Source organism: Canis lupus, chromosome 24 (genome assembly GCF_003254725.2).
Source record: "Canis lupus dingo isolate Sandy chromosome 24, ASM325472v2, whole genome shotgun sequence".
NCBI lineage: Eukaryota > Metazoa > Chordata > Mammalia > Carnivora > Canidae > Canis > Canis lupus.
This window is the reverse complement of record NC_064266.1, coordinates 32,469,770-32,496,342: the sequence shown is the minus strand read 5'-3', so window position 1 is coordinate 32,496,342 and position 26,573 is coordinate 32,469,770. Positions and strand designations below refer to the sequence as shown.

Here is a 26,573-nt window from a genome sequence, read left to right as displayed (position 1 = left end):
GCCTGGTCCAGCTTCAAGCCAGCACCCTGACTGCCTCTCAGACGTTTGTCATATCACTTTGACCACTGCCAAGTTCAAAGCAGCCAATCCCAGATTTGCCCACTTGCAGATGCTGCCAAAAGCCTATTTCACTGTTGCCTCCTGACTTATTAGTGATTAAACACAGTGTTTGCTAAGACCAGCCAATAATTATGTGCTAAGTGTGTGTTGTTCTGTTTATTCTAGGTGTGATGTTAAATGCTTTTCATGATTGTTTGATTTAATTTTTAAGTTAAATTTATGGTATTATTTTATCATCTAGTTCTGAAGGAACTACAACAAAATAAAACCTGTATTAAGTAGAGCTGTTTGGGATTTGTTGACAAGTCCTCTTGATCAGTCCCCTCCCCCTGGACCAGAAAAACCCTCAGCAAGCCTACACATGGTCCTACACAGAAAGAGCATTTAGCGAGCCTCCTGGAATCACACGAGGGTGGTGGTACTACCGACTGTTACCACATACAGTATACAGTGTTCTTTCATATGGAATCTCGTGGCTAGACATGTCGACCAACCAGCTGAACAGAGCAGAAAGTCTTGAAGCAAAATAGTGAGCCCAAAGGCTTTCCAAATAGCTAGTTATTTGGAAAAGGACTGAATTGGATCTACACCTCACATTTTAAACCAGGAAAACTCCACATGGGTGAGAGCTTTTACTACAAGGACGGGAACTATAAATACTACAAGAAAACTGGTGTGGATACACTTGAGGCCTGGGTGTGGTTTCTGACTATGAAAAAAAAAACCAGATGCAATGAAACATGGATAAATAAAAACCTTTTGTGTGAAGAAAACCCCATACATTTTTTAAAATTAGTAAGTACACATATAAGCCAAGACAAAAGACAAATGGAGAACTGGAAGAAAATATTTGCAACGTGTACCATAAATTTTTTTAAAGAAAGCTCTTTAAAAAAATGTATGAGTTGTTCTTGGTATGAGGCAGGTAAGTTCCCCCCTCCCCACACACACACACATTTCCTAAAATCTACCAAAAGAAGACCCAAAAAAGGTAGAAAAATGGGCTAAAGCCTTGAAAGGATAGTATGGTTGACCCTTGAACAAAGCAGGGGTTAGGGCACTGACTCCCATGCAGCTGAAAAATCATGTATAAGTTTGGACTCCTCCAAAACTTAACTATTAATAGCCTGCTGTTGATCTGAAGCCTTACTGAGAACATAAACAGTCAATGAACATACATTTTGTATAAATATTATATGCTGCATTCTTATAATAATGGAAGCTAGAGAAAAGAAAAAGTTATTAAGAAAATCATAAGGAGGGGCCCCTGGGTGGCCCAGTTGGTTAAGTGCCTGCCTTTGGTTCAGATCATGATCCCGGAGTCCTGGGATAGAGCCCCGCATCTGGCTTCCTGCTCAGTGGGGAGTCTGCTTCTCCCTCTCCCCTTGCTCGTGCTGTCTCTCTCTCACTTGCTCACTCTCTCAAATAAATGAGTAAATCTCTCAAAAAAAAAATCATAAGGAAAAGAAAATACACTTACAGTACTATACTATATTTATTGAAAAAACCTGCACATAAATGGGCCCACAGAGTTCAAATCTGTGTTGTTCAACCATATACACAGAAAGTTATTCAATTAGTCCTTAAACATGAAAAAAAATGCGTAGGTTCACACACAGTAAGAGAAACTCAAATCAAAACCATTTAGAGATGTGATTTCTTATATTTCAAAAGGACAAGAATTCAAAAGCTGTTGGTAAGGCTGTGGGTACACAAGCATACTCATACATTGCTGAACTAGGAGTGCAAAATAGTACAAGTTCTAAAAGGGGACGTGGCAAGAGCTAAACATCAAAGTATGAAATAGGGAAGGTACAAAGAATCCTGGTGTGTTGTATTTGAACTGGAGGTATGAATGTGAGCTCATACTTAGAAAAAAAATTCCAACCTTCTTTCATTAAAGTCTTAAAGCAGTAACACCTCATTATCAATGAGCACACCTGGTGCTCAGATCTTGGTTTGCAAATCCCATTCCCCACTCAGAGGAACTAAAGCTTCTTAAGGGAAATAGCTAACTCCAGGTCTAAGAGTGGGCCTGGAACATTTGTGCCATAAAAAGCAAGCAAGTACTCAAAAACTAATGGGAACATATCACCAGGAAATAGAAGCCACCTTGAGGGGCTCCCACTGGTAAATTGTGGGGCACTTTCAGCACCAAAAAGATCTCACGGAATAAAAAGATTACTCATTAAGCTAGGAGTAATAATCAAACAGTGAAGGGGTTTGGGAGAGGGAGGTACTGTCAAAAGAGACTGTACCACTTGAAAACTGTTATTATCGTAACAAAAGGGTATCTTCTTTTTTAAGAAATATACACAGATTATCTTCTTTCTTAGAAAAGACACAATGTTTGAGAGTAAGCTACACACATTCCACACCAACTTCTCATTATTTCTATCATTTTATGTTTGTTTACCCATTCATCTTTATATATGCACAGAGAAATGACTTAATTGAGTTCAATAAAAATGGCAACTCTGGACAGAAATAACAGATAATTTAAAATATGTTCTCCTGTGGGATTGTTACAAAAACCACAAAGATATCATTTTTTTAAAGCATCACATCCAATGATAAAAATTGTGTAATTGTACTCTATATTGCTCTGATGCTTCATTTGCTCCTTTCAGTTGCAATACAGGTGTATCTTAGAAATTCAAGTCTCTACACCAGGGATGAAACATTAAAGATAATAGCCTTTCTATGGTCTAATTCTAAACCATATGTTTAGGTTTGTTAGGCTAGAGTATAATCATTTGTCTAATTTCTATCACTGGTGGATCCCTGGGTGGCTCAACGGTTTAGCGCCTGCCTTCAGCTCAGGGTGTGATCCTGGAATCTCAGGATCGAGTCCCACATCAGGCTCCCTGTGAGGAGCCTGCTTCTCCCTCTGACTGTGTCTCTGCCTCTCTCTCTCTCTCTGTCTCTCATGAATAAATAAATCTTTAAAAAATAAAATAAAATAGGAATTTCTATCACTGTTTAGAAGAGAAAATGAAACACAAGTTTTCTTTAAATTTGAGTTTTTTTCTCTTATTTGATGACGACAGCCCTTCCCAGGTCAGCTGAAACTTTCTAATACTTTTGAAGGTAAATTACCAACTATTATTTGTCTCTTTCAAAAGTGAAGGGTTACAAGTAAGAAACTATCTAAAACATCTTTGCTTTCATCTATTTATATTAATACCAGGGACTTGATTATACCTGACGTTTATTAAAGACCAAAGCTCCAAAACCTAGAGAATTTTGTAATAAGATAACTTTGGTCCAATCCCACATTCAGACAGAACTGGAGGTAAAATTCACACATGTATAAAAAACATAATTATAGTCAAGTGATTAAATGGCCACATGTATGAGATTACAGTAAGGCTAAAGTTGATTTTGGAGACAGCACTAAAAAAATCCCTATCCTGGAGTTCAAAGATCTAGATTTAGGTCTGACTATAAAATCCTGGGAAAGCCATAGATTCCAATCTACAAAAAGAGGCCACTGGATCAATACTTCTCATGTTCCTTTGCAGCTCTGAAAATTTCACAATTCTATGAGTTGGCAGTAGCTTATGAAAACATATTTGTGCTCAGTTACCAATAACCACTGAAAAACAGTTCTTATCTCCAGAGGGATCATGACACTTGATAACCTCTGATCTAAAATATGGCTCAGGGGTGCCTGCGTGGCTCAGTCAGTTGAGTGTCTGACTTTTAGTTTCAGCTCAGGTCACAATCTCAGGATCCTGGGTTCAAGCCTACATTGAGCCCCACATTGGACTTCCATGCTCAGCACAGAGCCTGCTTGTCTCTCTGCTCCTCCCCTCGCTCACCCATGTTCTCTTTTGTTTTTGTTTTTTTTTTATTTTTTTTTTATTTTTTATTTTTTTTAATTTTTTTTTTATTTATTTATGATAGTCACAGAGAGAGAGAGAGGCAGAGACACAGGCAGAGGGAGAAGCAGGCTCCATGCACCGGGAGCCCGACATGGGATTCGATCCCGGGTCTCCAGGATCGCGCCCTGGGCCAAAGGCAGGGGCCAAACCGCTGTGCCACCCAGGGATCCCACCCATGTTCTCTTTTGAATAAGTAAATAAAATCTTTAGTAGGGGATCCCGGGGTGGCTCAGCGGTTTAGCGCCTGCCTTCGGCCCAGGGCGTGATCCTTGAGACCCAGGATGGAGTCCTGCATGGAGCCTGCTTCTCCCTCTGCCTATGTCTCTGCCTCTCTCTGTGTGTCTCTCATGAATAATAAATAAAATCTTTTAAAAAAATCTTTAGGGGATCCCTGGGTGGCGCAGCGGTTTGGCGCCTGCCTTTGGCCCAGGGTGCGATCCTGGAGACCCGGGATCAAATCCCACGTCGGGCTCCCGGTGCATGGAGCCTGCTTCTCCCTCTGCCTGTGTCTCTGCCTCTCTCTCTCTCTGTGTGACTATCATAAACAAATAAAAATTTAATAAATAAATAAATAAATAAATAAATAAATAAATAAATAAATAAAATATTTAGTAAATAAATAAATCAAATATGCCATAATTGAGATGTGTATGGGCATAAATCAAAGACCAGACCAAAGCAAAAAATGGGACTTAATAAAATACTTGTGACAAGACTGTCTCTGACTCTTTGAGTTTTGTTGTTGTTAGTGGGGTTATTTTGGAGGGAGGGAAGGAGCAGGGAATAATAAATAATAAAGATATTATCTAGAAATGCTGGTTATAAAAATGTTTTATATAACTAAAGCTGAAGATATGAATGAATGAGCTGGTAGGGGAAGCCAAAACTCAACTGGCAAGAATCAGCATACATTAAAAAAAAAAAGGTGTATTTGAGATTCCTGAGTGATTCCAGAAATTAGCTGCCTGTATCACAAAACTCTTTATGTGTTAGAGGGCTTCTTGGATTAAGTTTATATGGAGCAGTCAGCACCCCTACTGTGACCAACATTTTGGCACAGTAATTAAATTACAGCACCTGTTCTCACTCTGATTTTATAGATGATAATTATTCTAAATAAGGGGCACCTGCCGCTTTTTCCCATGTTCCTTTTTGGAACATGGCCCAATCGTGGCCAGTCGATTAGGCGTCTGCCTTTGACTCAGGTCATGATTCCATGATCCAGGGATGGAGTCCTGCGTCTGGCTCCCTGCTCAGCAGGGAGTCTGCTTGTCCCTCTGCCCCTCCTTCCTGCTTGTGCATCCTACTACCTGCTTGTGCATCCTACTACCATGTAAATAAACCTGAGCCCGCTGAATGGCAAATACCATGTGAGCTCCAGTCAACAGAGGTCTTCATGAGTCAACCAGCCATGGCCACCATCACAGCAGCTGGCATCAAGCTTGGGAAATAAGCTATATTCACCACTATACCACCACAGCTGCACAGCCAGGCCACTAAATTAGAAGTGGTTTGTTACAAAGTAAAAACTAACCAGATGGTGTCTGTTGTGTCTCCTCCCACACACACACACACACACACCACTCTCTATCTACAAAAAGTTCTATTCTTTGAGAACTCAGGTTCAAATTTAACTAAGGTTTATAGAATACCTTCTAAGTTTCAGGCTGTTTACTCGGTACTTTTGCATGATGTTCCTAACCAAACTTCATGAATAACATGTAAATGAAGTAGGAGGGAGGAAGACCTGCACTTATTAGGCACCAAGTACTAGACGATGTACCATTTCACTTAATCCTCAAATCTTTAGAGGTATGTGTTATTATTCCCACCTTACAGATGAGAAATTTGCCTAAAATTATGTAGTTCATTATTAACAAGGACAGGACTGAACCCTGATCATCAGATTTTAGGTTTGGTGAGCTGCAAATCTTATATTGCAAATTTTCTGACATCAAAATGAAAACTCTTTAAAAAAAAAAAGAAAAAAGAAAACTCTTGACATGTCAGAACTGCCATTGAGTGTAGAATGAGTAGGGGAATGGAATTTTCCCAGTAACCTTATCTTTGAACTTTTCTTTAGCCCTCCTGAGCTAGATGATCAAGTGTGTTGGACAATAGCCCGTCAGTACTGAGAAGCATAACAGAATCAGTCCAAGCTGATTAAAGGCAATGCTGTCCCCAGGGCTTCAGATGGCTGGTGGGCTTTCTGTTTCAATGTGAGCCAGGGTATTTTTTCAGATGTATCCCAGGAAATAAAGACGCTCAGCTGACTGATAATGCCAAAAACCTGAAGCTATGGGGGGACTGGACAGAGCAGAATAGTCTAATTTTCCAAACAGCTGTCCTTTGCTCTGATTCTTTTATCTGACACAGGAAGTGCATGAATTCCTATACTATGACTGACTCATTTTTCTTTGTAAGCAGCACATGGTAAGCTCAATGGACAATCTGTCTAAGCTCACAGACCAGGAGTTAATTCCCATATTCATTTTTCTTTGGAAAATGCTAAAAACAGAAGGACCCAATAACCCAATGTCTATCAGCTGGAGAATGGGTAAATAAAATATGGTATAACCATACAAGAGAATATTATTCCACAATGAAAAGGACTGAAGTACTCACATGGGCTACAACACAGGATGAACCCAAAAAGTATTATGCTAAGTGAAAAGAGCCACTCACAAAAGACCACTATTCCATGACTCTACACGAATTCAGGACAGGCAAATCTGTAGAGACAGGAAGTAGATTAGTAGCCAGCCACCTAGGCCCGTGGGGTGAACGGGTGGGATGTCAAGTCACTGCTAATGAGTATGGAGTTTCTTCTGCTGATGACCAGAATTCTCTAAAATCAGAGCATCAACAATATAGAGTATCATCCATACAATGGGATTATTCAGCCATAAAAAGGAATAAAGTGCTGACAGATGCCACAACATGGATCAACCTTGAAAACATTAAGTGGAAGATGCCAAACACAAAGGCCACATTTTGTAGGAGTTCATTTACATAAAATGTCCAGAATAGGCAAACCCATAGAGATAGAAAGCAGATGAATGGCTGCCTGGGAAGAGGGGCAGAGGGGGTCATAAGAAGAGACTGCTAACAGGATTGTGGGTTTTGGCGGGGGCATGAAGAAAATGTCTGAAATTCAACAGTGGCTATGGTTGCACAACTTTGTTAATACACTAAACCTCACAGGACTGGATCATTAAAATGGTGATTTTTTATGATATGTAAATTATAGCTCTCTTTTGTGAATCGCATCTCAATTAAAAAAATACATCTTTAAAAACTACATTGTGGTGATGGGTGCACAACTCAGTAAGTATACTAAAATCCACTGAACTGTATATTTTAAAAGAATCAACTACATGATATGTGAGTTATAGATCAATAATTCAATTTTTAAAAAAGAAGAAAGACCCCTGTCCTCTACAATCTACTTTGATTTTTGGATTCATACAAGGTATGACACAATGCCAGGGTAGTCCTAACTGGGACAGAGCTTGACCAAAGACTGAAGCCACCTTTGCCTTTGGAGTGACCACCCGGTTGACATTGAACTTTATGTCCTTTCATGTTCATATTCATTTTTATAAGACTGACAATACGTAAAGCATAATGGTCACTACTCTGTCCTTAATTTCCACAATAATAACTCTTTTCTACCTTAATAGTAATTAATTTTGTTTAAAATTAGAGAAGTAGAGTCTGCATTTTTTTCTGTTTCATATACAAATATTTGTGAGAAAAAAAATAAGTTTTTTTTTCGAGTAATCCCTCAAATGTTTTCTTCTGGCTTGGAATAATATGCCTTATCAGAGGATTGTTCGTTTTGATTTTTAATCTAACCTTTATTAAACTTTGTTTTTGTGTGATTTTTGTTTTTGTTTTTGTTACTGGGCACTTAAGTGCTTTCCACGTAGTAACTCATTTTATTACACAAGTTATTATCCAAGTTTCTATGTCTGCTCATAAATATTCCTCTGAAGGCTCTTTGAAACCACTAAGAACCGCTGGAATCATCAGTTATATGATTCCCTGGAGGCCAACCGGAATAACTCTCCTAGTTAACTAATTTTGGCAATTGCCTCTATGTAAATCAACGTGACTTCTGGGCAGTGGTCCTTACTTCCTTAAGTCTAGTGAGCTGCCACATATCTATTCAAAGAGATCTAAATTCAAATTTCAAAAGATTACTAACTAGAGCAATAGAGGTAGCACATTTAAAAAGATACAGAAGGTTGACAAGTAAGAATGATCCATACCTTGGTTATTACAAAAATTTCCTAACTGGTCTTCTCTTTTCTGGCCTTTTCAAACTCCACATCATCCCACTGACTCTCCTAAAAAACCATCTTGTTCTATTACTTCTCTGATCAAAATATCTTTATATTACCCTATTTACTACCTGCTGAATCAGGTTCAAACTTCTTTCTGTGGCATTCAAAGTCCTTCAATGTCTGGTCAAAACCCACCTCAGCCAAAATGAATATTCAATATATATATTTACATTTCTGACTTTGCACTTGCTAAAATAGCCTCACTCAGGCTGCGCATCTAAGTCCTTTGTTTTCCTTCTCACAAAACCTTTAATACTTGTCTGTACCACTTGCCCAGCATTTGGCCTAGTATTATACCACCTTCAATACATAGAGGTCCTGGGATCCCTGGGTGGCGCAGCGGTTTGGCGCCTGCCTTTGGCCCAGGGCGCGATCCTGGAGACCCGGGATCGAATCCCACATTGGGCTCCCAGTGCATGGAGCCTGTTTCTCCCTCTGCCTGTTTCTCTCTCTCTCTGTGACTATCATAAATAAATAAAAATTAAAAAAAAAATACATAGAGGTCCTATATTCTCAACTAAGTTATGTCAACATCAAATATCATAATCTGAATCATGCAGAGTAACGTCCCAGGCATACAAGGAATGACAAAGAATAGTTACAGTACAGCAGGCTCTCCATAAATATTAGGTAATGGCAATGACAAATGTCATCCTTCCCCTTTAAACCTATAAATTCCTGGTCAGCAACAATGCCTCATTTGGCTTTTGTACATTACACAGTAACGACATAAGTGACTACCTAATAAATACTTTTTGGCTGGCATTAGATATTTATGTTAATAAATAGATTCCAAGTTGATGTTTCTTACAGCATGAACATTTAAGAGAAGCACCTACTTTTTCTATATCGAGCCATTTAAGTTGATCAAAATACATCTCCATTCCTTTGCTGAACAAGAGTAGGCAGGTCAGAACAGCTTAGAGCACCAGAGAAATACATTCCCCTAATCAGTCAGAACTGATTTATCTGCCTCTTAGGCATTAGAGCCAAAGCATATCTTTTAGGACTCACTTTCCCCTGTTCTTCATTACTTTCATGCTACTGCTCTCTCTTAGAAAATACACTTCCCACATGGCTATTCTTGGCTCTCCTTTTACCAATTTAACTATAACGGAGCACCTTTATCTTCCCAAAAATATAGACCTTGAGCCCTTCACCCAAGTCACACTGAGATCTGGTACTTTCATATCCTAATATGTGGTCTGGCAGGGTGTTTCAAATGAATTTTCAGGCACCATGTGTCTGTGCTTTTTGGCTCATCCCAAAAGAATCAAGAATGTTAATGGTTTCCAAAGATAAAATTGAGCCCAACATCTGGACACAATTAGAAAAACTGCACAAACAATTAGGATTTAGTCTCAATTCAGGATGACCTTGACTTATTTGTGCAATTGTGAGAAAAGACTAAGGACCAAGAGTCTGCTCTTTTAGTGCAAATCCCACCCAGGAGAAAGCTTATGATAAGTGCATGGTGAACCACAACTATCTTTTGGGGAGAGAAAAAAAAAATCGAGTCAGTAATAAATTCCACAGTATTAAGATAACAGTTTGAAACTTAACAAAGGAAGGCTCAGGTAAATCCAAAGCCTAGCCTCTTTAAAATCTGCCATCGTGTATTTTGAGCTATTTAACAGATTCTCAATGCACCTGTATCTTATTGCCAAGGAATGTGAAACACACACACAGTCACTCTCTTTCTTTCACTACACACATTTTTAAAACATTACGGAAACTGACAAAATAACCTTCCTTTAGATCAATCATTTTCATGCCAGTTGCACAGGCAAAGAGGTGGTGTTTACAAAACACCATTAATACCAAGAATGAAACATAAAAACATAGCAAGCAAGAGAAAAGGAATGAGGATGAGAAAAGCAGCCTTGGTCCAATTAAAAAGCCACTGTCATTCATCAGGAGACTCATAAATGTATATTACTTACCATTTTTAAGCATTTACAGGCTTAGTATTTTATTTATTATTTTATATCATCTTAACAGTACTATGAAGTAGGAACTTTTTTTTTTTTTTTTTAATTTTTTTATTTTATTTTATTTATTTATGATAGTCACAGAGAGAGAGAGAGGCAGAGACACAGGCAGAGGGAGAAGCAGGCTCCATGCACCGGGAGCCTGACGTGGGATTCGATCCCGGGTCTCCAGGATCGTGCCCTGGGCCAAAGGCAGGCGCCAAACCACTGCGCCACCCAGGGATCCCCGAAGTAGGAACTTTTATGCCGCATTTTTTCAGACTATGGAAAAAGGCTCAAAGAAGAGGGAAGTAACCTGCTGAGGCAGAATGAGGTATGTAAGATTCTGAGCAAGTTTCAAAGCAAAGACTGAATCCAAAGATTAATGTTCTTTCCACAGTCCCCTTTTCTTTCTCTTACCTTTATTAAGAGATACATTTCTAACAAAACAGAACGTTTTAAAGTTTTAGCTTTGGTGCCAATGCATGCAACACTCTCAGACACTGCAGAAAGTGGCAAAAACACATACAGATGCGTAATATTGTCCAACAATAGTTTTAAACACCCTGAGGGGATCAGAAATTGTATAGTAAGGCTATTGTGGTAAAATAAATGTTAAAATACCTGCAGTACTTTATGTCTTATTTACCACCCTTGCAAAATGCTATCATTGGGGCCAGGGAGAATGAGATAGGGAACACACGAGGGAAGCAATGTTTAAACAATCCCCTCTAGACAACTGCAAGTGTAAAGAAACTAGGCTTTGAGTCAAGAATTTCCATCTTCTGCAACTCCGAAATTAGTATCTGATGGACGGTGCTGAAATAAAGTCATTTCAACAAGAGCTTGGGCTTTGGTTTTGACATGAGGAAACTTATGGCAACAATTAGGGCCTTCATGAGACTTAGGAACTTCTGGGGAACTACAAATGCACAGTGTTTTCACCACATAATACTATCACAGGAATTTGCCCAAACCATGCTCTTGAGTATGCCACTCGCTTTAAAATCCTACTTCCAAGAGATTAATGTGGCCATTGCTCTAGAATAAAAATGGGAAGTTTCTGAATGATATGTTAGTTTTAAACAGAAACCACCCACTCACTCCCTTTTCACAGAGTCTAATTTGAAAGGCTTGAGTCAGAACTTGGGCCACTGGGAGACTGAAAGATTGATGTCATGGACTCAAGCCTTTCAAACAAGAATGCCCACTACCACCTCTACCCTTCAACACTGTACCGGAGGCCTTGGTAAGAAAGAAAAATATATAAGGATCAAAAGAAAGAAGTAAGACGGACTTCTGGGTAGTGTGGAAACAGATTAGTGAAAACTAAAGAGGCAACAAAACTGTAAGCTGCCATTGTTAATATTTACTTTGATATGCAAATAACATCCCCCAAGTCACCACCACACCAGAATTTTAAGTTTTAACATTTTATTTAATTCCTTGGTTAGTCATTTTAGCTCATGATGGTTGCAAAATTACATCCATGGTGCCGTGCTGCAGAAAGAAAGCGTCAGTTCTGGTGAAGGTCTACTGAGAAATCCGGGAAGAGAGAGAAAAAGTTTAAACTATTTTGAGACATTTTGGCAGACTTCCGTCTTATTTGAATTTTGCCAAGTATGAGGTACCCAATTTCCTACCTAAATCAAATAAAGACACTGTCCTAGTGTTGCTGCGCTTACTTAAAATAGATTTTAAAATAAATAAACGACAGTCTTGATGGAGAATAAAGCCTCCCACAGAAAGGGGATTTGTGAATGTGGATGGGGACACCGTTCTAACCATGATCTGTCACAGAGCTCCCTCTACTGGTCCAGAAAAGGCACAACAATCCTGACATGGACCTAGAACCTCTCCTGTCACTTCAGATCTTCTAGCAGCGTTCTTCTATAGCCTTTACCAAAAAAAAAAAAAAAACACACTTATGTACACAAATAGAAGAAATCTTCCCAAATCCCCATACTGATATTTTATCATGGTTTTTCACGGTTCTTAACAGATGTTCCTGAGGTCTCTTTGTAAAATGGCCAGATCTCACTCCCACTCGGATCCCCTCCCCCAGCTACAACTGGATTCTTTATTGTATATTCAGATATACACAACTGAAACTCCCTCAGATGGAACACACCATTAAGCCCATCATCGGAGCAGGACCCCTTTGAGAACCATTTGTCCTTCTCTTCTGGACTCCTGGGGAATTGTAGAGTATCCAAACAACCAGCAAGGTGGGGTACATTATTGCAGGCTGAGGCTCACCAACATATAATCTGTAACATGAGCCTCAAAAACTTAATAAAGAGGCTCTGCTGAAGTGGAATAGAACATAATAAGCTTTGAAATCAAACATATCTGGCTTCAAGCCTTGGCTCTCCTATTACTCACTATGTGATCACAAGCAAGTTACTTAATCTCTTTGCAATTTTGTTTCTGCTGCAATAAAATGGGAGGTGGTTCATGATTAATATATGAAATGTTCACAAAGGATTAAGCACAATGCCTGATATATATTAAGGGCCTAATCATTAATGATTATTATTAACAGTTATAATGCCTAGTCTCCTGAGTATAATAAACAAATCATATATAATACATGATTGGTTCTAAAAAAAAAGTATATCTCTGGGATCTCCTCAGAAGCCAATACGTGACTTAATTATGAGTTTTGTTGCACATTAGATCTAATGCCCATTAATGTAAGGGTGGGCGGCTTCTAAAACAAACTGGAAGTTCCGTGTAATAAAAGGAGCATACACTCTGAACTTGTTCAGCTTATCAGCACTGGCATTTACTAGCCATGTGACCATGAGCAAATAACAACCTCTCTATAAAGTTTTCCCTGGTAGGGAAAGTACAGGCATACCATCACTATAGACAGGTCAAAATGGCTGAATGAGCTGAAGCACTAAATGTCCCCACTCCTGCTCTAAACACACAAAAATCCAAGACTTAACAAAACAGAAATATTATGGTCCTCAAAACTAGAATAGGAAACTCTGCAAATGGAAAAAGCAACAAAGGAACACACAGCACTGAAGTGAATGGCCCGCTGGGAAAACTAAAACATAGAGACTAGTTTTAAACCTGATGAGGGAACAGGAACCAGGATACTGACAGAAGCCAAGACATATCTATAAAAAGGAAGCTAGTACGCAACCCCCAGAACAAAGATAGAAGCCATGACAAACTCTAACCACAAGCTCAAGGACATGGCTTAGGAATGGCTTCTGCCCATGTGAGGAGTGGAAAGAATCAACTTCTAGGAAGGTAATTTCCTTGGCTGTATCACAAGCACACTACAGAAATGAGAAATAATCTAAAGATTCCACTGGAATGAAATACCCCTTAGGGCCTTGCTGGGATACCTATGCAACTCAAGGAACATTAGAAACTTCCAAAGAAGATACTTCCCACTGAATATAACCACACAAACAAAAATCACAAAGTATAAAAAAAAATCTCACAGTATAAGAGATAGCAGACACAATAAACAGCAGAAATTAGATCCAACAACTCAAGATAACAGATTGATCTAAAAAATACCTACAAGGTATACAAGGACCTAGGTCCTCAGTCAGTTAAGTGTCCAACTCTTGGTTTTGGCTGGGGTCACGATCTCGAGGTTGTGGGATTGAGCCCCACATTGAGCTCTGCACTAAACTGAGCATGAAGCCTGCTAAGGATTCTCTCTCCTCTCCCTCTGCCCCTCCCCCCCCACATGCTCTCTCTCACTCTCTCAAAAATATTAAAATATACCTTGAAATAAAGACATTTATAATATTCAAAGAGAAAAAGGAACATTTGTAAGACAAGACTAGAACACTGCAAAAGAAGAAAAACCAGATTTAAAAATAACTAATTAAAACTTTTAAGTGGGGAGCCTAGGTGGCTCGGTTAAGTGTCTGTCTTCAGCTCAGGTCATGATCCTGGGGTCCTGGGATCAAGCTCTACATCAGGCTCCCTGCTTAGCAGGGAGCCTGCTTCTCCCTCTGCCCCTCCCCTGCTTATGTTTGCTCTCTTCCACATAAATACATGAAATCTAAAAAACAAAACAAAACAAAACTTCTAGGAAGCAAAAAAATTTATCCATGGAAATAAACTTGTCTGGGTCAAACCACTGATTCGATGTGGCTAAAAAAAAGAATGACAGAGTTAGAAAATAAATCTAGAGAAAACACCCAGAAAGTGGCACAGAGATTTAAAACATGGGAAATAAAAAGGAAAAATGGATATAAAGGAAGAAATCAAGTGTCCTGATAGCTGCTATTAGTCTTGTGGAATGTGAAGTGGTATAAACTTCAGAGGACACAGTATGGCAGTCTCACAATAGGACAAATACACATGAAACTATTCAAATACTTCTGAAAACTTATCCTAGGAATACTAAAAAGAAGGAACATTTATATGCAAGATGTTCCCTGCAGAGTTATTTATAACAGTGAAAAATTAGGAACAACCAAAATGTCCAGCAACAGGTAAATGATTTAAAAAAACAGTTAAGTATGAAAAATGAAAACAGGGACTTTGCAGCGACATGGAAAATGCATACCCTTATTAAGTGAAAATAATCAGAAAACAGAGTATCTATGTAAATTATTACTATTATTATAAGAACCATACAGGCACATGCTCAAAAACAGGCCTCCAGTGCTTCATCTCATTCAATCATCTTGACCTGTCTATAGTGGTATGTCTTCAGTTCAATATTAGTCATGTTATACAACCTTTATAAAGGTGTGGACTATTTGAACCATAAAGGACAATGAAAGTACATAAGTTTCATAATTCTTTAATTTTACTGATTAAGGCACGAGGAGGCCCGTATAAGGAAAGTGACTTCTCCAAAACAACACAAATTGCTAGATCTGAGCCAAGCCTGGTCAGATACTTTCCTTTAAATGTTTAAAACTAATTCTAAAGAAATGGAATGATATCTGAGATTTGCTTTAAATTAACTGAATTTATTTTCTTTGAGGAGGCTGAAATATGATGGGCAGTGAATTAATCAGGTTTGAAACTGGGTGACAGGACACTGGGGTCATTCATGGTATTAATTTGTGCAATTATGTATGTTTTAATTTCTCATGACAAGAAGTTTAACTCCTAAAACCATAAATGGTAAAGATCTCAAAGTAAGTGGCAAATCTGTCAAACCTGTGGCCTAAAAACTGAATTAAAAGACCTGTAGCAGATTAATGATGAACTGAGTTTATTTAATGTCACTCAGATGTGATTGCTGCGGTTTTTAAACAGTTTTCCATCATGACTATAAAAAAGAGGCATGTTTCTCATTAGACATGCTAAGCCATCCAAGCTCAGAAACTGAACAAACAACCCACTGAATTAATTAGCACTTTAAATACATTTGGAAAATTACATTTGGAATAAAATTAATTCTTTAAATAAAAAAAGGGCAGATTTTCCGTAACATGTGCATGCACCACACATGTTATTGGGCCAGCCTCCTTACACTATAAGCGATTATAATCATCTGTATGATTAAAGCCCTTAAGACAAGTAGAAGAAGATAAAGCACCAGAGTTCGTGAAAAGACTAGAGGTCAGCAGCTCCCAACTATGAAACAAACTTTCCTAACAAATCACACTGGCTACTGAAAAGAAAAAGAAAAGAAAAAGAAAAAGAAAAAGAAAAAGAAAAAGGAGAAGAGAAGAGAAGAGAAGAGAGAAAAAAGAAAAAAGAAAAAAGAAAAAAGAAAAAAGGAAAGAAGGAAAGGAAAGGAAAGGAAAGGAAAGGAAAGGAAAGGAAAGGAAAGGAAAGGAAAGGAAAGGAAAGGAAAGGAAGAAAGGAAAAGACAAGCTAAATTTAGTACATAGCATTCACTTGACAATTTACATAACACCAAATGTATATCTAGGGTGTTCTGATCTCAAGTGCAGGGGATGAAACACACCTAAGAACACTGAATGAGGTTAGAATTTAAAGGGACTAGCAAGGTGACAATGTTTTTATAAACTCTTATAAATATTCATTTTTAAGGCCATAAAAAGTGAGAAGAAGAAAGAGGGAGGGGGCAAAAAAAAGTTCTTAAAGTAATCCAAAGTTCGAAGCCCTAGTTTATAGGACACACAATGACACCAGCAGTATTTTTGGTCAGACTTCTTTACTGAAAATAACTTTAGAAAATAAATAAAATTTAACATACTAATGATCCTATTACCAATTATATTTACTTTTAATAACTGATTTATTTACCCCCAGCTGTTGCAATACTTTTTTACAGTCTTTCTCCTAAGTACACATTAACATATGTTAATTTATCTTTTTACTTTTGTAAAACTGGGGAATGCTATAATTCTGCTTCCTTCTTTTCTCACTTTACAACATATCATAAGTATTTTCCTAACTCACAAAGTATTGTCCCAAAACAGGATTTTTAATATTTTCGTATTGTATAATTAGTCCCCCTTATGGATGTATCATATTTTATTTGACCAATCATCTATTAAACATTTAAATTAATCCAATTTTTTTTTACAATTATAAGTAACATATCTGGAAAAATTCTTAAATATAATTTCTCTATCTTCAATTATTTTCTTGGACCTGATTCCTAGAAGTGGAATGTACTGGATCAAAGGTCTGAACTTTTTAAACTCCTGATGCATACTACATTCCAGAAAAGTTATACCAATTTACACATCCATCAACAGCACTATTACTCTTTCACCACCTGTACCCCTCTGACCAGAATCCTAACACAGATAATGAGTCTTGGCCCCAAAAGAGAAAAAAGAAAAATAGAAAACCTTTTCTCTTCATAAACAAAGACTTGATTATAAACACATAGACCTGAAAGGTGAAAAGCAGAGTGGGCTGCCTGGGGCCCACAGCCTAGACTGGCTTGCTCCAGTCACGATAAATGGGCTATGGCTCCCCTGTGCTGATCTACCCTTCTCTTGCCTATAGGACTCTGTGTTACACTGCTCCCTCTGTGGAACACCTCCACCCACCCTACTCCCTGCCAACCTTCCTGCCTTCTCCTTCAGAAATTCTTCAGTAATCCCTAATCCAGACTGAATACTCTCATTCTGCTTTACCAAGCCCCTGGATTAGCTCTATTTTAGAACTTGTTTCATACACTGACATGTCATTAATTAGTGGTCTGTCCCCCACACAAGACAACGAATTCCTTGGGTGCAAGGACTGTTTTTTCAGCATCTAGCAAAGTACTTGAATACAGCATTGAAGAAAAATTCATGAAATGAATCAATCACAAAGCAAAGGGTCTAGAGCAGGGGTCACAAAACTTTTTCTGTCTATAAAGAACCAGAGAAAAGCAGTGAATGGCCCCATTTCAGGCTTTGGGGGCCATACAGTCTCTGTCACAACTGGTCACTCCGCCTCTGTGGTACAAAAGCAGTCAAAGACAGTATGTAAATGAATGGATATGGCTATGTTCCAATAAAACTTTATTGCCAAAAGCAGGTAGTGGGCTGGATTTGCCCTGTGAACCATAGTTTGACAGTCCCTGTTTAAAGGAAGGACTTTTAAACTTTAAAAAGGGGGGGGGGGGATGTGGACAGATTATAAAAAGATCATAATGACCTAAGCCTATGCAAAGCTCAGACTAAAATGTGCATCCAGAGCTCAATTAGTACCATTTGTATCCCCAATTCCTTTCCTCTGTGATACAGAGATTAAGGGAAGGGAAGCAACAGAGGAGCAGAGTGGCAGACAGCACCCTGAGAGCCAAGCACCAGTGTCAGGACAAGGCCACAGGCCAAAAAGGAGAGTGGGATAAGATTTCAACTAGAAGGGACTTGATAGGATTTTCAAAGCTGTACAGTCATCCTGACTACAGACTGAGTATTGGTAAACCTGGGTTAGATCCACAGAAAACAGAAATCGACTGAAGATACCAATAGTAAATAGCTCAGAATCACATCCCATTTTGAACTATGTATCAAAACAATACAAATATATTTGCCTCCACAGATCAAAGAAAAGGAGAAAATGACAACATTCGATGAGAGGTGGCTATTCCAACTCAAAAGAAAGACCTTCCTCATTGCTGATGCTTTCTTGCCTCTGATGCCTCAGGCCAGCTCTCCCCTCCTGCACCCACCCCTGCACAATCAGAAAGTGACTCCAGCCTGAGTCCATGTGGACCATGAGAGCTTGTTTTCTCTGGAATTTGCAGGGGTTGTCTGAGAAGGGAGTATATTTAACCAGAGCCTTACTTTTCATGGTCCCTTCCTCTTCCTCATCCTCTGTGTTGATCACCATGGTGCCCAGCTGTGATGGCAATGTGTCCCCGTGCTCAATCATAGTGCTGGCCCCATCACTTGTGGTGCTGGCTACCCGGACGGTGCCCATCTCATCACCTGCTGCTCGAACCATTGTGCCAGAGTCCATCTCATCCTCCTCCTGTGAGAGGACAAACCTCAAATCAGGGCTAACTGGATTGAAAGGTTTTGAATTATTATTCATCTCGGGGCAAGCATTTCTGGATTTGACGCTGATTGGGATTCTAGACCCACAGAACTGAGGGTCTTAGAACCTACTTAACCAAAGAAGACCACAAAGTCAGGCAAGCAAGAGCCAGAAACATCCTCCCCCTCTCCCCTTCCTATATCCTCTTCAAAGTTTTATAACAGAGGGGCATCCGGCTGGCTCAATCAAAGGAGCCCTCAACTCTTGATCTCAGGGCAGTGAGTTTGAGCCCCACATTGGGTGGGGAGATTATAAATAATTTTTTTTCTAAAAAAAAGGGGGGTTTACAACGTAGATCTAAGAAGCTGAGGTGCACACCCTTGGAATCTCAGGCTTGTGAGGGAGTCCATGAGTGTAAAATCTACATTTTAGTATGGATCCTTGATTCTCCAAAAGGGCACACAAAAAAACAAATCTCCGATCCGAGCATTCGTTTTTCCGAATAAAAAAATTGAAGAAAAAAATAAATTAAATTGAGAAAATGATATGGGGCAAAACAGTAAAATTTGAAAGTGTCTTAGGAAGCGCTATAAGAAGGCCAGCCTCAGCAAGACATTACCAGTGGCCAGGACAGGACATAGTCATTCAGGAAGTGTCTTCAGCTCCAGGCGGACTTGTTAGCCCCTACTCATCTCAACTGACCCGGCAATCATAAAATAACATGCATTCATGCCTGAGGCCCACAGCACTGCCTGCCACTCACGGAGTTCTCTTCATCATCCTGGTCCACCTCCCGCTGCTGGGCTTCCTGGCGTTTCAGCTTCACATCCATGGCCTCGTTAATTAAGTCCCGCAGTATTGACACTCCCTTGGCACTTTTGACAAACGGGTGCTTAAAAGAGAAAGTAGACAACACTGGCAATGGTTTATAGGGCACCAGTGCATACACAGTACCCAGCACACAGTAGGTACTGGATAATAGCTGCTTAATCAACAAATCTCATCTTTCTCTATTTTGGGTAATAGCTGTGAAACCACACTCACTCTATCACTCTGACTGCACATTCAGGCTTTGCCCATCTTTTTCAGCCTGGCTGCAAAGTCTCTGTTTCTGTCTGCCAAATCTAGAGATTTTCAACAGAGTGGTACCACCCCCTAGAGGAAGTTTTCTAAACATGTTGGGAGCTTGTCACCATGTTTGGAGAACACCAATGGTGTGTGAGGAAAAGCAGGGACACCAGCACTCCTTCCAAGTGTGGAAGAGTCCTGCACAACAACGAACTGGGGCACTTTGTGCACACCTTTCAAATGTCTCAGAGTATATGTATACTTTAGTAAATAATACCAAAAATGTTTTTCAAGAGACAAGCAAAAAGTCCGGTAATTTAGGGGATGATTTTGGAGGGGGCTTAAATGTCATAAAGACATTGTTTAAATATCAGTGAACAATTTATTCATCCCGTTTATTCCTTCCATACAATGTACTACACAGCATTTCTGACAAAGTTAGATAAAAAGGGATTTTAACACAAAAGCATAGTTACTACAGAAATACTAAAACTGGTCACAAATATCTAACAGATGTAAACTCAAATATCAATCAGCAAAGATACTTGAAACACAAGGATACTGTGGAATTTCACTTATAAAAAAAAGGCTTGAATATTATTAATATTAGCACTACCTTACAATTTTCTTATCTTGCTTGTTGTACAAGGAATCCATGCTGTGAAAGTTACCTATGGAAATTCCTTTTTTTTTTTTTTTTTTTTGAGATTTCATTTATTTATTCATGAGAGACACACACAGAGAGAGAGAGAGAGAAGCAGAGACAGAGGCAGAGGTAGAAGCAGGCTCCATGCAGGGAGCCCGACGTGGGACTCGATCCCGGGTCTCCAGGATCATGCCCTGAGACAAAGGTGGCGCTAAGCTAAACCGCTGAGCCACCCGGGCTCCCAACATATGGAAATTCTTTTTGAGGGGTTTCCTGTTGTCTTCTCAACTTATTCTGTGTTGTCCCCAGTGTTTCTCTTTGAAACTCGTTCTCTATCGCCCAGCACCCACCAGAGGATATGGTCTCTAAATGTTTGTAAGTACTCAAACTGAGAGAATGCCTCAGCATGTGCTGGGGCTGCAAAAAAGATTTCCATAAAACCACCAATACCCCATCCTGGCAGGAAAAGAATGTGCCAATACACTTAGAAATAAGAGCCAGCTCATTTGGAAGAATATCATATTTCCTTGTTCTCTCTTCTCTTCATTTGGAAAAATCTATGACTATTTCCCTCTTCTTATCAGATACAAATAAGCCTGGTCTGTTATTATTTAACATCATTTTTATGCTAGCATCTACCCATTCATTGTCCTATATAGCTTGAATAGAATGATTTCTGTTCTTACTGCTTCTAAATCTAAACTCATTTATGGGGGACGCCTGGGTGGCTCAGTGGTTGAGTGTCTGCCTTTAGCTCAGGTCATGATCCCAGAGGCCTGGGATCCAGTCCTGCATAGAGCTCCCCACAGGGAGCCTGCTTCTCCCTCTGCCTATGTCTCTGCCTCTATCTCTGTGTCTCTCATGAATAAATAAATAAAATCATTAAAAAAATAAAATAAACTCACTTATGGTTCTAGGTCCAGGTATATAACTATCTCATTATATCTGCAGGTTCAGTCAAGCTAGAGCCTATTGCTATACTGACAAATATTTAATTATAAATCTTTATGTCTCCATTATATCATATACATTATACTAGCTCTTTTTAAATTATGAACATAAACAGATTTCATGATTTATGAATTTCAATCCAGAACAGGAGTAGAAGTATTAAATATACATATTGGTTAAAAAAGGGGGAAGAGGAGAAATACTGGGTCTGACACAGCTGAAAACCATTGGCCTAGCCCAAAACAACCATAGATATTTGTCAAATCCACATCATACTACTTTTAATATGGGTAAAACAGCATTCAAAGTTATACACATTATGCCACTTAATCTTCACCATATAAGAGGCAGATAAACTTTGTCTCCATTTTACAGATAAGAAAACTAAAGCAACAGAGAGGTTATATTATTTGCCCCAGGTCACAAAGCTAGTAAACAGGGAGCCAGGATTCAAATCTGGGCAGTGTGATTCCTGAATCCAATCTCCTAATCACTGAGCAGCTGGCCTGCAAACTGTTCCCATCCTTCCAGGCCCACGCTCCGAGGTGACCTGCTCCAGGAGAGCAGTCTCAGTACCGCCAGCCCTAAGTGGCCTCCTCTCATCTGGACCTACAAGGGCACCTACCATTAATCTCAGTTCCTCATCAGAACAGGGTAGATTAGTGGGCACTCCTGCTTTGGAACCTAGAAGACCTAGGCTCTAGTTGCAGCTCTGTTGCTTCTCAGCTGAATGACTTTAAATAAGTTAACCTTTCTAAGCTTCCATTTTTTCACCTATGAAACTGAAATAATACCCATCCCTCACAGGGCCTCTATGATGATTATATGGCACCCAGCACACAGCAAGTGCTTACTAAATGTCAGTTCCCAGTCTCTGACCCCCACAGAGCCCTCCATTTTCTTGCACTACTGTCTTGTTCAATGATTTAACATTCTCTCCTACTCTGTTAGATTCAAAGCTCCCCAGAGGCAGAGAATGTCTTATACTTCTTTACCATCTCCAAGCAGGTGAGTTGACATCTTTTGGCCAGTACATGAATGAAACAGAGGGAGGCAGCATCGTGGGGAGACTCATACCTGTAGGAGTTGAGTGGCTGTGGCTCTCTGCTCAGGGCTCTTTACAAGGCATTGCTTCACAAAATCCATGAAGTTATCGGACCATAGTTCTGGCTTTCGAAATGTAGGGGGAGGGTTGGTGGGAATCATAAAGATGGCCTAGTTAAAAAAAAAAAAAAAATTGGTTTTCTTGGTAAAAGTGGTGTACTAATAAAAATATGACTAGAGATACCTCTGAAATTGAAAAAAAAAATTTTCCTCTTATCCACTGATAAGCCCATCCAACACCAACAAAAGTCTAAGTGTCTCAAAGTGGGAAGTATGACAATTAGAGAAGTTGATATAGCTCTCTCTCTCTCCCTCTTTCATATGTATTCTTGTCGCCTCAACCTCACGATATCTAGCAAGGTTTTTTTGGTTGTTGCTAACCACTGTACACTGGCTTTTAAAGTGAAAAGGCAAGAGCTGAGAGAGCATCAATATCCTGACAGTAATCTCAGCCCCACAGTTGTCAAAGTTCCCTCCCCCATAAAGGTCATCATCACCACAGGATATGAGCAGTAACTGCAAGGAGATCATAAACCTGGAAGTCCCACAAATTACAAGGGATTCATTAACCTCCAGGCCAAGCCAATTTAATGTATTTGAAAAAACAAAAAAAAGCCAAAATACCGGAACACCACATTGGAGTTAAATTCTAACTATTTTAAAAAATTAAAACTACTATTTACTGAGTTTCCAATAAAAGAAGAGCCAGAATTTAAAAAAAAAAAAAAAACAAAAACCTCTATAATAAGCAGTTTATATTCTTTAAATCTACCAGTAAATCCTCTCACCCTTCCCCACTCTTCCCCCTCAAAAAAGAGGGAACTTATCTTTGAACACATGAGTACTTGAGTTGATCATTGATTACAACTAGTGGAGTCTATACTGACAGTTATCAATTATATACAACTCATTCATTTACTGTTAGGTATCTAAACCAAGTAAGTAAGTAAGTCACTTTCTAATGATGACCAATAGCTAATCACCCTGCTGGTGTCCTTACCCTCATTGGATGGATATCGGCATATGGGGGCTTTCCCTCAGCCATTTCTATGGCAGTTATTCCCAATGACCAGATGTCTGCCACACAGTTGTATCCAATTTCCTGAATCACTTCTGGAGCCATCCAAAATGGTGTCCCTATCACTGTATTCCGTTTGGCCATGGTATCCTAAAACAGAGAAGGGTAGAGATTAACGTTAAGCTTTAAAACTATCGAGGAAAGGAGACTTTTTGAACAATAAGAAACATCTTGTACTTGGAATATATATAAAAACCATACTCAAGGCATGATCGAGCAGGTCACAAAAAAAATTCAAATGACCTAGAAACATAGAAGACTTTGAATTCTTAAAACACACACATTAAAAAACCCACAAAAATAACAAACACTAAAATGAAGTTGACAAAACTTTCAAAGATTAATAATAACTAGTGTTGGTAACTGTACAGAAAGTCAAGCACTGGGCAGCCCAGGTGGCTCAGCGGTTTAGTGCCACCCTCAGCCCAGGGTGTGATCCTGGAGACCCGGGATCGAGTCCCATGTCAGGCTTCCTGCATGGAGCCTGTTTCTCCCTCTGCCTGTGTCTCTGCCTCTCTCTCTCTCAGTGTCTCTCTCATGAATAAATAAATAAAATCTTAAAAAAAAAAGAAAGAAAGTCAAGCACTAAAATAGCATTACGAGAGTATAAATCAGTACAAGTTTTTCTGGGCAATTTGGCAATATTTGTCAACTTAAATATCCATATCCTTTGATCTGAATCTTTTTCCAGAAATGTATCCTATATACAGGTACCTAAGATATACACACAAGTGTTAGAAAAATATTTGTAGGAGAGGTGGGAAAAATAAAAAGGAAATAACCCAAATGACCATCTAAAAGGGGGTAAATGAAACACAATAAATATCCACCGTATTTTTTTTTAATTTTTATTTATTTATGATAGTCACAGAGAGAGAGAGAGAAAGGCAGAGACACAGGCAGAGGGAGAAGCAGGCTCCATGCACCGGGAGCCCGACGTGGGATTTGATCCCGGGTCTCCAGGATCACGCCCTGGGCCAAAGGCAGGCGCTAAACTGCTGCACCACCCAGGGATCCCTCGTATTTTTTTTTTTAAGATTTATTTAAGGGCGCATGAGTGGCTCAGGTGGTAAGTGAACAGGTCTTGATTTCGGCTCAGGTCATGATCTCAGGCTCCGGGGATTGAACCCCAGGTCCAGCTCCCCACTTGGCAAGGAATTTGCTTTTTTCCTTCTCTCTCTGTCCCTCCCAACCTCCCCCACCCTCATTCACTTTCTCTCTCTCAAATAAATATATTTAAAAGATGTATTTATTTATTTGAGAGAGAGAGAGTGCATGTGAGTGGGGGGGGCCGGGGAGGTGGCAGGGGCAGAGGGAAGAATGCTCTCTGCTGAGCATTGAGTGCTGGCTCAATCCCAAAACCCTGAGATCATGACGTGAGCTGAAATCAAGAGTCAGGCCCACTGAGACACCCAGACGCCCCATCCACCATATTTCTTTAAAAAGGAGGCGTGGAAAAAATGTATAAGACATATTATAAAAGGAAAATTAGATGGCAAAATTATATATAATATATAATCATGTTGCATACATTATATGACAAATCAGTAACCAATAATAATAAATACTGTTGTTATATGGCTAGCAAAAGAAAAATCTCAATACACACTGAACTATTAACAATAGTTACACCTAGAAGGTAGAATCACAAAGGACTTTTACTTTCCATCCCATTATTTCTACAACACTCTGATGGTTTACATGGAGATACAGAACAAGTGCTATCAAAAAATTAAAAAAGAAAAATCATGTGTATGTGTCTATGTATACATATAATTTTTCTTTTTATTATATACATCAATTTTATAAAATGTATATATAAAGTCTTAGTTTGAGGCTTAAAAAATATGAATCTAGCACACATAGGCAAATAACTATTTGCCTACTTCCCCAGAATGGTGTGGCCTTAATGAAAGAGAACCTTTCCAGAGCTCCTGTATTTTAGGAAGAGGACGATTTTAAACAGAACTAAATATGCAGTAGGAGTCCCCATCATCATCATTCCTGTTCCTTCTGAAATGCCTGTGGCTTCAGTTAGGCTATGCCAGTCAGGAACAAATGACAGGTGATATTTTTAAATTGATCTCACTTTGTTGATTCTATGTAAAAAACTAGCACAGGAACTACCTTAGTGCTTAGTCATTTCCTTTGCTCTGAAACTTAAATTTGCAGTTTTCAAATGGTGGTACTCAAGTTGTTTTTGAGGATTATATCCTTGAAATACTCATCATTTAGAAAAGAGTATTTTGGATACCTAGAAATTTTTTGAAAACTAAGATTAATGAGTGGATACTAACCCAGCCTGATCTGTATTACAAAGTTATACTAATGCATAGCATAACAAGGGAAAATATTAAGTTCAGAACAGACTATGGCTATGTATGTCTGTATTTATACATATACATAAACACACACATATATAACTTGAAGATATAATTAAAATGTTACTCCAAATTACCAAGCAAAGGACAGAAAAGCAACTGGGCATCAGGCTAGTCATTTGTAAAACTCTATACTTAATTTCCTAACTTATACTTTTCACCAAAAAAAGTTCAAATAGGTTGAAAATTTAAATACAAAGCACAAAACCTAGAAAGTACTAAAAGAAAGTATAGATGAACAGCTATATAATGTTAGAGCAAAAAAAGACTTTAAAGGTGACATCAAAGGCAGAAACCATAACATGAAAGGGAGGTGGATTTCCCTATATAAAATTTGGAAACTTTGGTGTTTAAAGAAAAATCATAATGAAAGTAAAAAGATAACTAGCAAACTACAAAAAGATGTTTCAACATATATAACATAGGATTAATAATTTTAATATAAAATTTTTAAGTTTTGATTTACCTTTTTCAGCAGATTTTTTAGAAGGTCCAACACAATTAGGAAAATTAAGATGAACAGTTAAGTTCCAAAAGAAGAATTATAAATGGCCAATAATCAAATGTAAAAATATTGTTTCAAAAATGATTTAAAAATACAACTTATTGCTCATTCAGCATTGGCAAATATGAGAGAAAATGAATACATCCTTTTTTTTAAATTAATTATTTTATTTATTTAAGT

At 38.7% G+C, this 26,573-nt stretch overlaps 1 protein-coding gene across 3 annotated transcripts in view; it reads right to left on the bottom strand.

Annotated features, from left to right (window-relative positions):
* Window positions 1-26,573, bottom strand: part of STK4 (serine/threonine kinase 4) — an 88,682-nt gene that overhangs the window by 41,210 nt on the left and 20,899 nt on the right. For all 3 annotated transcript variants that reach the window (XM_025470187.3, XM_049100227.1, XM_049100228.1), the window contains 4 exons: window positions 23,430-23,597; window positions 22,403-22,540; window positions 19,424-19,552; window positions 18,468-18,654 (listed from right to left, as the gene is read on the bottom strand). In XM_025470187.3, the coding sequence (XP_025325972.1) occupies window positions 18,468-18,654; window positions 19,424-19,552; window positions 22,403-22,540; window positions 23,430-23,597 (622 nt within the window). The remainder of the gene's footprint in view (window positions 1-18,467; window positions 18,655-19,423; window positions 19,553-22,402; window positions 22,541-23,429; window positions 23,598-26,573) is intronic.